General features: G+C 35.2%; 1 protein-coding gene across 1 annotated transcript; it reads left to right on the forward strand.

Annotated features, from left to right (window-relative positions):
- Positions 1-3,044: 3,044 nt before the first annotated feature.
- On the forward strand, positions 3,045-16,076 carry LOC132556017 (tetratricopeptide repeat protein 5-like). Its single transcript, XM_060220409.1, has 10 exons — positions 3,045-3,121; positions 5,651-5,783; positions 6,272-6,483; positions 8,519-8,666; positions 9,216-9,310; positions 9,708-9,761; positions 11,654-11,800; positions 13,157-13,374; positions 13,715-13,859; positions 14,411-16,076. The coding sequence occupies exons 1-10, from the start codon at positions 3,098-3,100 to the stop codon at positions 14,528-14,530; spliced, it is 1,296 nt and encodes a 431-aa protein (XP_060076392.1). The 5' UTR covers positions 3,045-3,097; the 3' UTR covers positions 14,531-16,076.
- The last annotated feature ends 199 nt before the right edge of the window (positions 16,077-16,275 follow it).

A 16,275-nucleotide genomic window follows, 5' to 3' on the forward strand; every position in this document is an offset into this window, starting at 1 on the left:
GTAAATTCACCGTCATAATTGTATACCAATCCTAGATAACAAAACTGATCTACAATATCTATATCTTTTCCATCAAAATACCACCGTTTATTTGGTAATAATCGTTTACTTTTTCTAAAAATTACTATCTTGGTCTTATCGACCTTCACGTTCAAGTCCCAATGATCCGAGTAACTCTTCAGAAAATCCAGAATATTTTGGAGCTCAACAATGTCTTCAGAAAATAGCAAAGTATCGTCTGCATACATGATTAAAAACAAATTAACGAGTTGTATATGGTAGATTTGACAACTGAATACAAGAAGTTCTGACTCCGTGTCATTAACAAATAAGGAAAACATAATCGGTGATAAAGATTAACCTTGTAATAAACCGACTTAAAGTCGTACATTGGAGACAATTTACCATGCAACTTCACGCACGATTTAACATTTTCATATATAGATTTATCACCTTCAGCAAACGTCCCCTGACCCCAGATTTCCACAACTTAAACCATTTAACTTATTATGTGAAGTACTATCAAACGCTTTCTTATAATCAACAAATATACAGTAACGCCTATTGTTACTGTGTAAGAATTTTGTAATTAAAGAATTAAGTTCGAACATTGCATCTCTATTACCACTACCAGGTTTACAGCCAAACTGAGCACCCGATATACCATTTTCGTGGTATCGTTGTTCATGTTAATAACCCAGTTATCTTGGGAATGTGACATAAATCTACAAAACCGTACAAAGGACTGTTTTTTTTATTGGTGTACTGTGGGGCCCAATATGGCTCCATTTCCGACTGGATTTATTTCAAAGTCCCTAAGTATATAGTTTAGTCGTTCAGATTTTCCTTCCAAATCTACCATTTGTCTTCCCATAATAAGATTAAAAAGCCCAAATGAGTGAAATAATACTGCATCTTATGCATGATGTACGGGACGTTTTCCTTTCGTATTTTCGATTTCGAGACAGACCTTACTTCAGCAATGCTGTGTGATGACGTCTAGTTTGTGATTTTAGGCTAAACGTACTCAGTACGCAAAGCCCACTGCGACGGCCTTTCAGACAAAATTTACCGATCCTGGCCTTCTCATTGGCTGAAATATCGAAAAGAGTAAGAACCCTCTAGCGGCAATTTTCTGCGTAAATAATGCCGCGATCTTTCAAATCGCTATTTTAAAAGCATCCAAAATTAGTTTATTTTTTAATAACAATACGATTTCTATATATTTCAAAAAAGAAGCACAGTGTGGTTGAACTATTGATAAATTTTGAACAATATATTTTACGGAATTCTCGACATGACGTAAGCGTACAGAACAATGTACGTGCGAGTTGGCGCCATGATAAGAAGCTAGTCTGGGGGCTTGGTTTGAGTTATCAACTAACAGCACTTATAAACAAACAAAACTTACATACAGAACATCAATTTTGCTTTAATCCTTGTTGTGGCAAGATCGTCTTAATATATAACACCACGTTACCTCATTAGACGTCACAAAATTGGACTGGCGCACACCCGCCCATATGACACTTTTTCAAGATTTTCACACCAACCGCCACGACACTTTTTCAAGTTTTTGAAGATAAAAAGTAAAAAGTATAACTTATATTTTTTGTCTTTTAGTTTTATTTGATGAAGGTTGATTGTGCTGATTTCTCAATGTTTGTTAATGTGTATCAAAGTTCCTTGAAATGAAAAAAAATCCTTCAAACAAAGCGCGTATAAAAAAACCCCAAAATATCAATGTTTATTATTATCAATTAACTAAAACGAAATATTTCCATAACATATTTATTCATTTAGCGTGTCATGGTGATATTATCTAATGCATTAGAGATCAGAAATAGTAGTAGCTATAGTGAAATTATTGTAAATTTTGTATATATATGGAAGTCTGGTTTAATCTCATAGAACTATGCCTTTATAGACATAATTTTTATTTCAAAATATTTTATTAATACAAAAACAAATTGCATTAATAGGATCGGACAGCAGGCATAAGCCTATATAAGTCCTCTCCGACATAATTACTGGAAGAAAAGTCTAACCATGATACTTCAAGGAAGATAGGCATGTAAATACATTTAATGTAATTACTTACACTTTTATCTATCTGAAATGCTGTGTATACCTTATCTACTTTCCTCAACTACAGATATAATTATAATAAGTAAGGACTATTACTTTGCAATACATTCAAAATAAAGAGGTAGGTATAAAGTCCTTTCGATTTGTCTAAATCCTAATATTGATAGGATAGTAATTGCAACATCTTGGGTATTTCAAAGGTTTTATTTAGTCAACTTCATCATAGAGCTATTTATCATTTGGCTTGTTGGCGATAAATATATGGTTGTGTGTATTTTGTTAATTTTTGCCTATTTTGATTTGTTCACATTATTGTCGTCAAATTTGAAATAAGAATTAAAGAAGATATAAGATTGCTTAAAATTAAGAAAAATAGCCTCTGGTTCTCTTATTTTAATAATTTTTGCATTCCAAACCGTAGCAGTATGGGGAAAGTAATATAGCTTAGCGGTTATTTGTGAACATTTTTCAATACGTTTAGCCTCTCAGTACTTTCAGTACTTTGATTTCTTTTCTGCTTCCTCAACTTACGAACTTGGTTTCGAAAAAAAAACGAGTTGATGAAGCCTGGGTAAGTTTAAATGTTGCCACTATAGTCTCCATTAGTTTTTATATCCGACGGGTTTCTTCTGGTTCATTCACCTTGTTCTCCTTGGACAACTTGGTAGGACATTACTTTTTCAATTGGTCCTTGTGCAAATCTTTCTTCTGTTATTATTTTACCCATATTTTGTGGATTGGAGGTCGAAATACTATTTTGTTACCAACTCAGTATTCGTATTTATCTATTCATTCTTTTTGTCGGTCTAATGACCTAAACGCGCACCACACCCACAATACCCTCTTTTAAAATATTTTATCCGGGTTTGATTGCTACATGTAGTGTTTATTAGAAATCGATGTAAAGCATCCGAGTAACTCGGTCTTGAGCGCAGAAGTGACTAAGTTGGTTACTGCATGTCAAGACAAAATCAAAACAAAAGTCTGCAATTGACAAAAGATACCAAAAATGACAGCTGAGCAAAAAGCAGAGGTTGGTTTTGTGTTGTTTTAATGAAAAGGGAAGTGATTTTACGCTTTTCAGGTATTAGTGTCTTGTGAAATATTTTAAGAAATTACGTTTGTCATATTGTTCAGTGTTGTGTTCACTGTTGTTCACTCAAAACCACGCGTCGGACCGGCTAGTGAAATAAAATGTTCTATCTCGCGATATCGTATATATTTCTACTAGTACATCAGATACATTTAACTTACCGCTGTTGAGTCATGTCAACTATTCGATTATTTGTTGGATATCTCCCCGTTGTAATGGTGCTTAGCAACATTAACCGGGTTTCTTGTCTTCTTGAACAATTATCAGGTCGGGGAAAACCACAACTTTACACACAATACGCAAACTAATGTAAAATAGAGTGTAGAAGAAGGACGCAGATCGACGCTTCATATTTTTATTCCATTTGATAAAAAAACCCTACAAAGACAATACACAAAGAATTAAGCAGATATCACAGATATTACTAATCCTTACATAATGTACATGAAGTGCTCAGTGAATACATATTTCATATGTTATCACGCTAAAACTATTCAAACAAAAAACAAGAATAATAATCTATCTTTACAATGAATACTTTTATCATCATAAATATATATCTTAGAATAGAAAATGCTTCTATATTGTTACTATAATATATATATATCATATTCATAATTGACTACAATCAGTAAAATACACATGTACCTACCCCAACTATGGGTCGGGGGTTTCACAGAAGAACTTCTGTATAAAAACTTCTTAATTTACGTACATGGATTATCTGTAAAAGATACATACCAACACATACTGATCATGCATGAACAACATTTGCAGACAATATGAACGTTTTGGCCAATACTAATATGATTCTAATAACTTTATAATCTTTACCAATAATTTCAATCCTTATCGCTAATTCCAATTAAGACATACTTTTTCCAAAATTCACAATAATAAATAATAATTCAAAATAACCAAATATATTATTAGATTATATGACAACTAAATGTTGTACATACCATATATATGATCTTCAGGAAGACTTCACAGAATAGTAAAAATTAGGAAGAACCGAACTGTGTGTAACACGTCCGCGCAGTTCCTCTACAAATGTCTCTCTCAAACCGCGCCAAAAGCTAACAAAGACACTGACCACTATACCAAAACGAGGTAACACCTATATATAGAACCATAGAATAAGTAAACAGGTTAGACAAGTGACAGGTACGAACATACACGTATACAGGTACACAGCCTAGCGACCATACGCAGCGCACATACACACGCAAACAGCACAATAAACGCGGTGCAACATTAAATTTAATTTAAAATCAAGACAAATTATAAAACATCATTATTTGCACTTTGTTACACTAGCATGTAAAACTTAGCCTTATTCATTTTTTTTGGCTCACGACACATTCATATAGTCGTGACACATGATACAGCTGTAAACATTAAATTTATTTGCACATGGGCAAGTACTGTACATCGATGCAGTACCTCTAGCCTATGTAACAGTACAGTTACTATGGCGTCGACTGTTACAACAAGTTGCTAAGTAGCCAGCACACCTTCATTAAACATATTTCACTGAAAAAGAATTTACTTGTCATAAATCAATGCAACTTTTAATAGAATATCACAAAAGTTCCTGCTTGAACAATTTTGACTATTTTTAGGAAGAAATTCATACCCAACATTGGTGCATGATAGGCCTCAGACATGAATTCTTCTGGGTGTTTTAAGGATGTGTAACAATAACCTACAATATACATCGGTCACACACATATATATATATATAGAACAGATTATAACTCAACCAAAAACAAAAGTATACATACAACTGTTCATAAACTTACCAGGCTCTCAGAGCAGTTCATTGTCTGTGTAGACGATGTCCCAACTGTTCACACACTTACCAGGCTCCCAGAGCAGTTCATTGTCTGTGTGGACGATGTCCCAACTGTTCACACACTTACCAGGCTCCCAGAGCAGTTCATTGTCTGTGTGGACGATGTCCCAACTGTTCACACACTTACCAGGCTCCCAGAGCAGTTCATTGTCTGTGTAGACGATGTCCCCTTGTTGGACTCTGTATGTTGACTACTAGATGTCTTACAAGTTCTAGTCTGGAGTGTCTGGTGGTGGTAATCCTAGGGGGTAGAAATGGGTGCTGGGTAAAGTCTGTGGTAAGTAATACAGTCCATCTGTCACTGGTCAGTCTGAGTTATACTCACGACACACCAATCACAGGATCACACACAAAGACATTCACACACATTGACACAGATATAAACACACCAGGTCTACATGATTAAAGGACAAACAAATATGGACCAATACTGCAGTAAATATTTCAAGTTGATGATTATGTTCAGTTGACATGAGTTCCTTGATATGATTACTTGTGTAAAGGAGAAATTAATTTCAGACGAAAGGAAAATACATCCTTTGAGTTTATGATTAACCCGTATGATTCTTTAAAGGTGCATTAAGGAGGTGTTTGATTTTTCTGTGTTGAAGGAAGCAGTTGAAGAACTGTACCATTTTAAGGACCACTACCTGGAGATAAATGGCAAGGAGAAGGGACATCAGAAAAATGATGATGTCCAAAAGAAGATGCAATCAACCTTAGAATATTTAGAAAGTTTAAACGGTTGGTCAAATATCTAAACTTAGAAGAATATATTTCCAGTATATAGATATATTGATACAGAGATTTGCATAAATATTAATGATGTTCTTGACCTTAACCTCACCCAAATCTCCAACCTTCAATAAACTGTAAACCTGTTCAAATTATTATTATACCTATCCTTTCAGTTAAAAAGTCTGATAACTACATATCCTCTTGTAAAAAGAGTTGATGTTTTTTGTGAAATTGACAATTTTATGATGTAAATGTTGATTGATTTATGGTAGCTAATTACTTACAGAATTCAATTCTATTCACATTTTAGAGTTTTCTAACATACAATTTTACTTATGTTTTAATGAATTTATTTCAATAAAAAGTGAATTTCATCAGTAGAGCTGACAACAGATTGGTTTTTATTATTAAATGACAACAGAGCTGATTCCTTATTTCAGACTGCATGCCAGTGTATGACAATCATTTTAATCTTTTGTTTGATTATCATTTAGATGAAATATCCAACAGGGCAGTATATTTCATGCTGAAGGGTAAAATTTTGAATGTTCTACCTTCACATGACCCAAATGCTGAGGAAGCTCTGTCCAAGGCTGTCAAATTGGATCCCAAACTTGTTGGTGCTTGGAACCAGCTTGGAGAATGTTATTGGAAAAGTGGCAACATAAATTCCTCCATAAACAGTTTTTCTGGAGCCCTTAACCATGTGAGTGTGTACTGACAAGTGTTGATAATCTACTGATCCAGTACATTATTTAAATATTTGATCTACTTACCAGTAGATTCTCACGAACGTGATTGCACTTTCATCCCAAGAAACAGATTTCTTTAGCAATAGTTTAATCTTTAGCCATTCTTTTTCAGGACCTGTAAAGAATTTGATGGGATATGTATATTGAAGGACATTTATCACATAAGTAAAGTAGTAATGAGATGTCTTACATCTGTGACCAAGAGATAAGCAAACCATAGCCACATTGACTACAGTACAGTGTTACCATCTTGTGTAGTTTCTGTTCTATGATCTGTTTACGATTTTATTACACTATTTTTTACCTTTATGTACATATGACTATATAGCACAGCTTAAAAAGTTGATTGGTTCCTTACCATCTTGTACACTACATACATCAGTGGTAGTACACTTCACACTAGTCATTTGTCAGATGAAGGTGACTGTATAGTCATCGCAACATGACATTGAAATTTTCCACTGGTTGTGTTATAAGAACTTAAATCTTAATTTCTTTTCATTTCATCATAATGAGATTTTATGAAACTCATCCTGAAGTTTTATTTGTTTTCACCAATGTTCCCAAAATTAAAAACTAGTAAATCTTGTTTCATAAGGTTTATTCACGATTCTATAGTAAACCTAATCTGATCCTTGGGAACTCTGACATCCGGTTTAGTCTGAATCACAATGTTGATATACCAGGAAATTTACTCTTATTTAAGTACCTTTACATAACTGGTAAAATTCTAGTCACACTATGCTAATGTTGCTCTTCCCAAATAACTACTATGTCTGCTATACACTGTACTGATGTTTGTTGTCATAATTTCACTCTCATTATTCAGAATCTTTCCTGTAAACAAGAGTAAAATTCCTGTGTCTGTTTAAAAAAACTGATAGTAGCTTCTTCATGGTGTTTGCTAATGTAGATTTGACTATTTTTTTCTCAAAATGTTATAATGTGTCTCAATCTCTACATTTATAATGTGTCTCAATCTCTACAGTTACAATATGTCTCAGTCTCTACAGTTATCATGTGTCTCACTCTGAACAGTTATGATGTGTCTCAGTCTCTACAGTTAAAATGTGTCTCAGTCTCTATAGTTATAATGTGTCTCAGTCTCTACAGTTATAATGTGTCTCAGTATCTACAGTTACAATATGTCTCAATCTCTACAGTTATAATATGTCTCAGTCTCTACAGTTATAATGTGTCTCAGTCTCTACATTTATAATGTGTCTCAGCCTCTACAGTTATAATGTGTCTCACTCTGAACAGTTATAATGTGTCTCAATCTCTACAGTTACAATATGTCTCAGTCTCTACAGTTATAATGTGTCTCAGTCTCTACAGTTATAATGTGTTTATAATGTGTCTCAGTCTCTACATTTATAATGTGTCTCAGCCTCTACAGTTATCATGTGTCTCACTCTGAACAGTATAACAGTTACAGTTACAATATGTCTCAATCTCTACAGTTATAATATGTCTCTACAGTTATAATGTGTCTCAGTCTCTACATTTATAATGTGTCTCAGCCTCTACAGTTATAATGTGTCTCACTCTGAACAGTTATAATGTGTCTCAATCTCTACAGTTACAGTATGTCTCAGTCTCTACAGTTATAATGTGTCTCAGTCTCTACAGTTATAATGTGTTTATAATGTGTCTCAGTCTCTACATTTATAATGTGTCTCAGCCTCTACAGTTATCATGTGTCTCACTCTGAACAGTTATAATGTGTCTCAGTCTCTACAGTTATAAAGTGTCTTAATCTCTACAGTTACAATATGTCTCAGTCTCTACAGTTATAATGTGTCTCAGTCTCTACTCTACAGTTATAATGTGTCTCAGTCTCTACAGTTATAATGTGTCTCAATTTCTACAGTTATAATGTGTCTCAATCTCTACAGTTACAATATATCTCAGTCTTTGCCTTGTATTGTCAAGTTTTCACTTAGTTAATCTTTTGTTTAATTAATACCTGTTTTGAAATTTGTTTAGTCAAAAAACAAGGTATCACTGCGCAACTTGTCAATGGTTCTGCGACAGATGCCCGGCACACAGGCACAGAGGTTAAAGATGGTTCAGGAGAGTTTAGACAAGGCTAAAGAGGCAGTACAACTGGACGTCAATGATGGAATATCTTGGAGTAAGATTTTAATTCTGACAAAGAATGAGTACCAAAGTTTAGAGGTCAGACAAAATGCCATCATGTTTTACGATGGAGTCTGATGGTATTATAAGTACAGTTTGGTGATTGATTAAGCGTTTGTTATTAGTGTTGCTTTTTGAAAGTTTTCAAATTATGCAATAGTAGTATCACTATTGAATTATGATTTCTACCTTTTATGAATTAAAATCCTTGCATATTTAGTAGATAGAAATAATTGACATGTGTTTGTGTTGACAGTAATATATACTGATTACTGTATCAGTGTTTAAATTAGTAGGGTTCATATTCCACAGTTGTTCCAGTTCAGACAATTTTCACTGGACAAGCACAATGACTGCCTCAGTGATAAACAACACATTATATCTGTACACATTTACTGAAACTGTAGAAGAATTTTACTTGGTACTTGATTTTAGGTTTTTAGGTCTTTAATGACATTGAAATTTAATCCCCCATGAAAATGTTCATCTGTACAGTTTGTATACATATAAATGAAGTGTAACAGACCATGTGTACACATTTCAGTGATTCTGGCCAACGCCCACTTGTCCATCTTTTTTGCCAGCGGAGTACAGAACCCAGAATCTCTGACACAATGTATGAAAGCTTACAAACAAGCTGTAAGTATCTACATTGATGCTGATTTCTACAAAACAAAAGTTTAAAGTCATAGACAAATGTTTTGTTCAGTTTTGACACAAATTACTTTAAGATTGCTCACAATGATGTTACTTGATGTAACAGAAAATTGTAGAACTCAAGTCATGAAAACAAAACAAAAAAGGAAATCAAAGTCTCAGTGGTTACTGAAGACAAGCAACAGGACTCAGTTTCACCAATGATCAAGTGTTTCTTGTGTAGACTTGTGTTGATTTGATTTTTAAAGAGTAAAAAAGAACCTTTGAGAATAACAGTTTGAACAGAATATTTATCTAATTCTGATTATATTTTAAAACATTCTGTGGTTAGCAGTACTGCAATTACAATGTGGCGATAAAATATTTTGTTTGACAATAGGAGAAGGATCCTGTAGCCAAAACAAATGCTGATCTTCATTACAACAGAGCAATGGTAAGTCCTGTAATATACAGTGTAAAGTAAATCAAGGGGCCAACAAAAATATGTGAATCAGGGAGCCACATAATCATGTGAATGAAGGGGTCAACATAATCATGTGACTCAGGAGGCCACATAATCATGTGAATCAGGAGGCCACATAATCATGTGAATCAGGAGGCCACATAATCATGTGAATCAGGAGGCCACATAATCATGTGAATCAAGGGGCCAACACAATCATGTGAATCAAGGGGCCAACATAATCATGTGAATCAAGGGGCCAACATAATCATGTGAATCAAGGGGCCAACATAATCATGCGAATCAAGGGGCCAACATAATCATGTGAATCAAGGGGCCAACATAATCATGTGACTCAAGGGGCCAACATAATCATGCGAATCAGGGGGCCAACATAATCCTGTGAATCAAGGGCCAACATAATCATGTGAATCAAGGGGCCAACATAATCATGTGACTCAAGGGGCCAACATAATCATGCGAATCAGGGGGCCAACATAATCCTGTGAATCAAGGGCCAACATAATCATGTGAATCAAGGGGCCAACATAATCATGTGACTCAAGGGGCCAACATAATCATGCGAATCAGGGGGCTAACATAATCATGTGACTCCAGGGGCCAACATAATCATGTGAATCAGGAGGCCACATAATCATGTAAATCAAGGGGCCAACATAATCATGCGAATCAGGGGGCCAACACAATCATGTGAATCAAGGGGTCAACATAATCATGTGAATCAAGGGGTCAACATAATCCTGTGAATCAAGGGGCCAACATAATCATGTGAATCAAGGGGCCAACACAATCATGTGAATCAGGAGGCCACATAATCATGTGACTCCAGGGGCCAACATAATCATGTGAATAAAGGGGCCAACATAATCATGTGAATCAAGGGGTCAACATAATCCTGTGAATCAAGGGGCCAACATAATCATGTGAATCAAGGGGTCAACATAATCATGTGAATAAAGGGGCCAACATAATCATGTGAATCAAGGGGCCAACATAATCATGTGAATAAAGGGGCCAACATAATCATGTGGCTCAATTGGCCAACATAATCATGCGCATCAAGAGGCCAACATAATCATGTGAATCAAGGGCCAACATAATCATGTGACTCAAGGGGACAACATAATCATGTGAATAAAGAGGCCAACATAATCATGTGAATAAAGGGGCCAACATAATTATGTGATTCAAGGGGTCAACATAATCATGTGAATCAAGGGGTCAGCATAATCATGTGACATAATCTCAAGGGGACATGTGAATAAAGGGGCCAACATAATCATGTGGCTCAAGGGGCCAACATAATCATGTGAATCAGGAGGCCAACATAATCATGTGAATCAAGGGGCCAACACAATCATGTGAATCAAGGGGCCAACACAATCATGTGAGTCAAGGTATCAACATGATCATGTGAATCAGGGGGCCACATAATCATGTGAATCAAGGGCCAACATAATCATGTGAATCAGGGGGCCACATAATCATGTGAATCAAGGGCCAACATAATCATGTGAATCAAGAGGCCAACAGAATCTTGTGAATAAAGGGGCCAACATAATCATGTGAATCAAGGGGCCAACACAATCTGTGAATCAAGGGGCCAACATAATCCTGTGAATCAAGGGGCCAACATAATTATGTGATTCAAGGGGACAACATAATCTTGTGAATCAGGGGGCCAACAAAATCCTGTGAATCAAGGGGCCAACATAATCATATTAATCAAGGGTTGATATAAATGCTCTGACTCAAAGCATCAGTAGATATGGATGGGCTTATCATCAGACATGGGATTATGATAAATACATCAGAGTTTGTCAGCACAAGCCAGTTTTATATTTCTGAGTACAATGTTGTAGGCATATAAATACCAGGAAGAGTATCAGTCAGCATTGGAAGGCTTTGATTCTGCAGCATGGATGGATCCTTTATGGCAGGAACCTGGAATAAAAGAGCAAGAGCTGATGTCTTTCCTACGAAAAACTGTAGAGCTAACTCAAACAAAAGTAAGCGATTAATATAGAGACTGTAGATAGTGCAACAGAGTATACAAAAAACTGTAGAGCTAACTCAAACAAAAGTAAGCGATTAATCTAGAGACTGTAGATAGTGCAACAAAGTATACAAAATATTGTAGAGCTAACTCAAACAAAAGTTAGCGATTAATATAGAGACTGTAGATAGTGAAACAAAGTATACAAAAAACTGTAGAGCTAACTCAAACAAAAGTTAGCGATTAATCTAGAGACTGTAGATAGTGCAACAAAGTATACAAAAAACTGTAGAGCTAACTTAAACAAAAGTTAGCGATTAATCTAGAGACTGTAGATAGTGAAACAAAGTATACAAAAAACTGTAGAGCTAACTCAAACAAAAGTTAGCGATTAATCTAGAGACTGTAGATAGTGCAACAAAGTATACAAAAAACTGTAGAGCTAACTTAAACAAAAGTTAGCGATTAATCTAGAGACTGTAGATAGTGAAACAAAGTATACAAAAAACTGTAGAGCTAACTCAAACAAAAGTTAGCGATTAATCTAGAGACTGTAGATAGTGCAACAAAGTATACAAAAAACTGTAGAGCTAACTTAAACAAAAGTTAGCGATTAATCTAGAGACTGTAGATAGTGCAACAAAGTATACAAAAAACTGTAGAGCTAACTTAAACAAAAGTTAGCGATTAATCTTTAGAGACTGTAGATAGTGAAACAAAGTATACAAAAAACTGTAGAGCTAACTCAAACAAAAGTTAGCGATTAATCTAGAGACTGTAGATAGTGCAACAAAGTATACACCTTTCCTACAGGAAGTCAAAGTCAAAAAACTGTAGAGCTAACTTAAACAAAAGTTAGCGATTAATCTAGAGACTGTAGATAGTGAAACAAAGTATACAAAAAACTGTAGAGCTAACTCAAACAAAAGTTAGCGATTAATCTAGAGACTGTAGATAGTGCAACAGAGTATACAAAAAACTGTAGAGCTAACTCAAACAAAAGTTAGCGATTAATCTAGAGACTGTAGATAGTGCAACAGAGTATACAAAAAACTGTAGAGCTAACTTAAACAAAAGTTAGCGATTAATCTAGAGACTGTAGATAGTGCAACAAAGTATACAAAAAACTGTAGAGCTAACTTAAACAAAAGTAAGAGATTAACCAGATGGATGTCTTTCCTACGAAAAACTGTAGAGCTAACTCAAACAAAAGTAAGAGATGAACCTAGAGACTGTAGATAGTGAAACAAAGTTATTGTGATACTTGTCTATATAATGGTAAATAAATGGTATGGAAAAATAATTTCAATTTTGAAATATGAGAGGTTACTTAATTATATTTATTTTGATATCTTTGTTTTGCTTGTAGGGAAAATTAAAAGGTAAAAAATTGTCAGCCATGATTGAGAAGTTGAAAGAGGCAGATTTAGGTCCATACAGTGGGGGAAGTTATACCAGTCAGAAGGGCAAGGTCATCACTCTTAACAAATGTCCATTTAGTGAGCTTGTCCCTGGTAAGGTTAACCATGAGAAAGTGGTGCTTGGCAGGGTGGTGTGTTCTGTGTCGTGGGAGGACCCCGTGCCTTTGTAAGTATAGCTGTATCAGGAGAGGACCTCCAAAACAATCACAAGTGTTTTATAGTAGTCTTAGATTTTATTCACTCAATTTTAGGGTTGTAATATACCTTCCTTTATTGAAATGACTGCAGGTTTAAGAGTAGTAAAAGGTTTAATACAAGTCTTCACTGAAGTGATATGACAGCAACATGGGTAAGATCTGAGCTGTCATTTTCGGTGAGTCATAAATGATTGATAAAGCAACCATATCTATAACACTTTCACTTTTTGTAAATTTTGTATCGAGATGAAGTCAGGACATGTATTGATATAAATGATTTTAACATATTGCGACTACTTTCACTTTCAGTACATTTTGTATGGTAGATGAAGCAGGAATATGTATAGCTGTAAATGTGTATAACATTGCACAAGGAGCTGGTGTGAAGGTGTGGGATTCTGTGGCCATACCAGAACCTTTCCTACAGGAAGTCAAAGTCAACCACAAGGACCTTGTAAGTAACTATATTATTGAAATATGTTCAAAATATTGATAATATTAAAAAGGGTTTTATCCCTTTAATTGTCATCAGAAAACCTACCATTACACAATAATTACATTATGATTTATTTAACACATGTTCTGGACATTTTTTAGATGAAAATTGTAGATTCCATAAATAGACGAATGTTTTTTGAACAAGTGTGGATATTTTCATTAAAAAATAACTGCAGTACATGAAATGATGACTTTTTTTAAAGCACTCACATTTTTTGTATCTCTAACTGAAAAAGCAGCAAAAACAAATGATTAATGCAAGAAAACAGGGGTTCTTGTGTACCAACATATCAAATTGTAATTTTCTTCATTAATAAATGATGTTGTAGGAATCTAAAACAATGGCATGCTTGGTAATTAAAGCAAACACTCAACATGGTGCAATTTTACTGATATTGCTGACAATATCTTGTTGTATAATAAACAAACAATAATGATTCAATGTTTTATCCCTCTGGTCTGAGTACAGGATAAATATGGTAATGATGTATAAATGTCATTCTTCAGACGCTGGATTACACCAGTATCAGAGTAGATACACCTGTGGTTTTGGTGGTCAATGGCCGAAAGCTTGGACTGGACAAACAGGCTCCTACAATGCTAGTCAACAGAGTTTGTGATGCCTAAGTGACTATTATTAACCAAAAAGACATTGAATGTGTGAGATTGAATCACTGAAAAAGAACTTGTGTGTGAAAGCTATTCATAAATATATTTGGTATTAATTTGTATGGAAGAACATTTGTGGAAGTTTTTAAATTTTTAACATGGATTCTCAAAGGACTTCCTTCACTGATCAGAAATCGTGAACTCAGCATTTGGTGATCTGTGCAGATGATATTGTTGATTGTGATGTTGAAGGAATTTGAAGATATTCAAATTCTATTAGAGTTTGTTTGTGATTAATTCTAGAGGAATATGTTTAAATGTACAAGTGTTAGAGATGTGTGTTTTTATCAACAAACATATTATTTGGTTAAAATTAAAAAACATCATATGTTGAACATTTATCATTATGTTCTCATTCTGTTCATAAACAATTTGTTATGTGAGTGTTCAGTACCTACTTTTCACTCTTTTTAAATAGACATATCAGATATTCTACATTTATGTAAATCATACTATTGTCAAGTCTTATCCTGATGTGTGACTTGTTTATCAGATCAGTGTATAGGTAGTGTTTGATAGACTTACACCTGTGGGGAAGACAACTTATGAAAAATAGTACACAACATGTTCACATAGTATGGTAAATATAACAAACACCAAGTATTTCTTTATAGTGTGTTTTATCTTTGATGCTTGGTGAGGTCAGCACTTGGGTGGTGTATGGTAGGGAGACTGTGAGATTCCTGTATACTTTATCTTAATTGTGATGGTTGGTGAGGTCAGTACATGGGTGGTGTATGGTGGGGAGACTGTGAGATTCCTGTATACTGTATCTTACCTGTGATGGTTGGTGGGGTCAGTACATGGGTGGTGTATGGTAGGGAGACTGTGAGATTCCTGTATACTGTATCTTACCTGTGATGGTTGGTGGGGTCAGTACATGGGTGGTGTATGGTAGGGAGACTGTGAGATTCCTGTATACTTTATCTTAATTGTGATGGTTGGTGAGGTCAGTACATGGGTGGTGTATGGTAGGGAGACTGTGAGATTCCTGTATACTTTATCTTAATTGTGATGGTTGGTGAGGTCAGTACATGGGTGGTGTATGGTAGGGAGACTGTGAGATTCCTGTATACTGTATCTTACCTGTGATGGTTGGTGGGGTCAGTACATGGGTGGTGTATGGTAGGGAGACTGTGAGATTCCTGTATACTTTATCTTAATTGTGATGGTTGGTGAGGTCAGTACATGGGTGGTGTATGGTAGGGAGACTGTGAGATTCCTGTATACTTTATCTTAATTGTGATGGTTGGTGGGGTCAGTACATGGGTGGTGTATGGTAGGGAGACTGTGAGATTCCTGTATACTGTATCTTACCTGTGATGGTTGGTGGGGTCAGTACATGGGTGGTGTATGGTGGGGAGACTGAGAGATTCCTGTATACTGTATCTTACCTGTGATGGTTGGTGGGGTCAGTACATGGGTGGTGTATGGTAGGGAGACTGTGAGATTCCTGTATACTTTATCTTAATTGTGATGGTTGGTGAGGTCAGTACATGGGTGGTGTATGTATACTGTATCTTACCTGTGATGGTTGGTAGTACATGGGTGGTGTATGGTAGGGAGACTGTGAGATTCCTGTATACTTTATCTTAATTGTGATGGTTGGTGAGGTCAGTACATGGGTGGTGTATGGTAGGGAGACTGTGAGATTCCTGTATACTTTATCTTAATTGTGATGGTTGGTGAGGTCAGTACATGGG

The sequence above is a fragment of the Ylistrum balloti genome, unplaced genomic scaffold, assembly GCF_031769215.1.
Source record: "Ylistrum balloti isolate Yb309-2 unplaced genomic scaffold, AGI_CSIRO_Ybal_v1 Utg370540, whole genome shotgun sequence".
Taxonomy (NCBI): domain Eukaryota; kingdom Metazoa; phylum Mollusca; class Bivalvia; order Pectinida; family Pectinidae; genus Ylistrum; species Ylistrum balloti.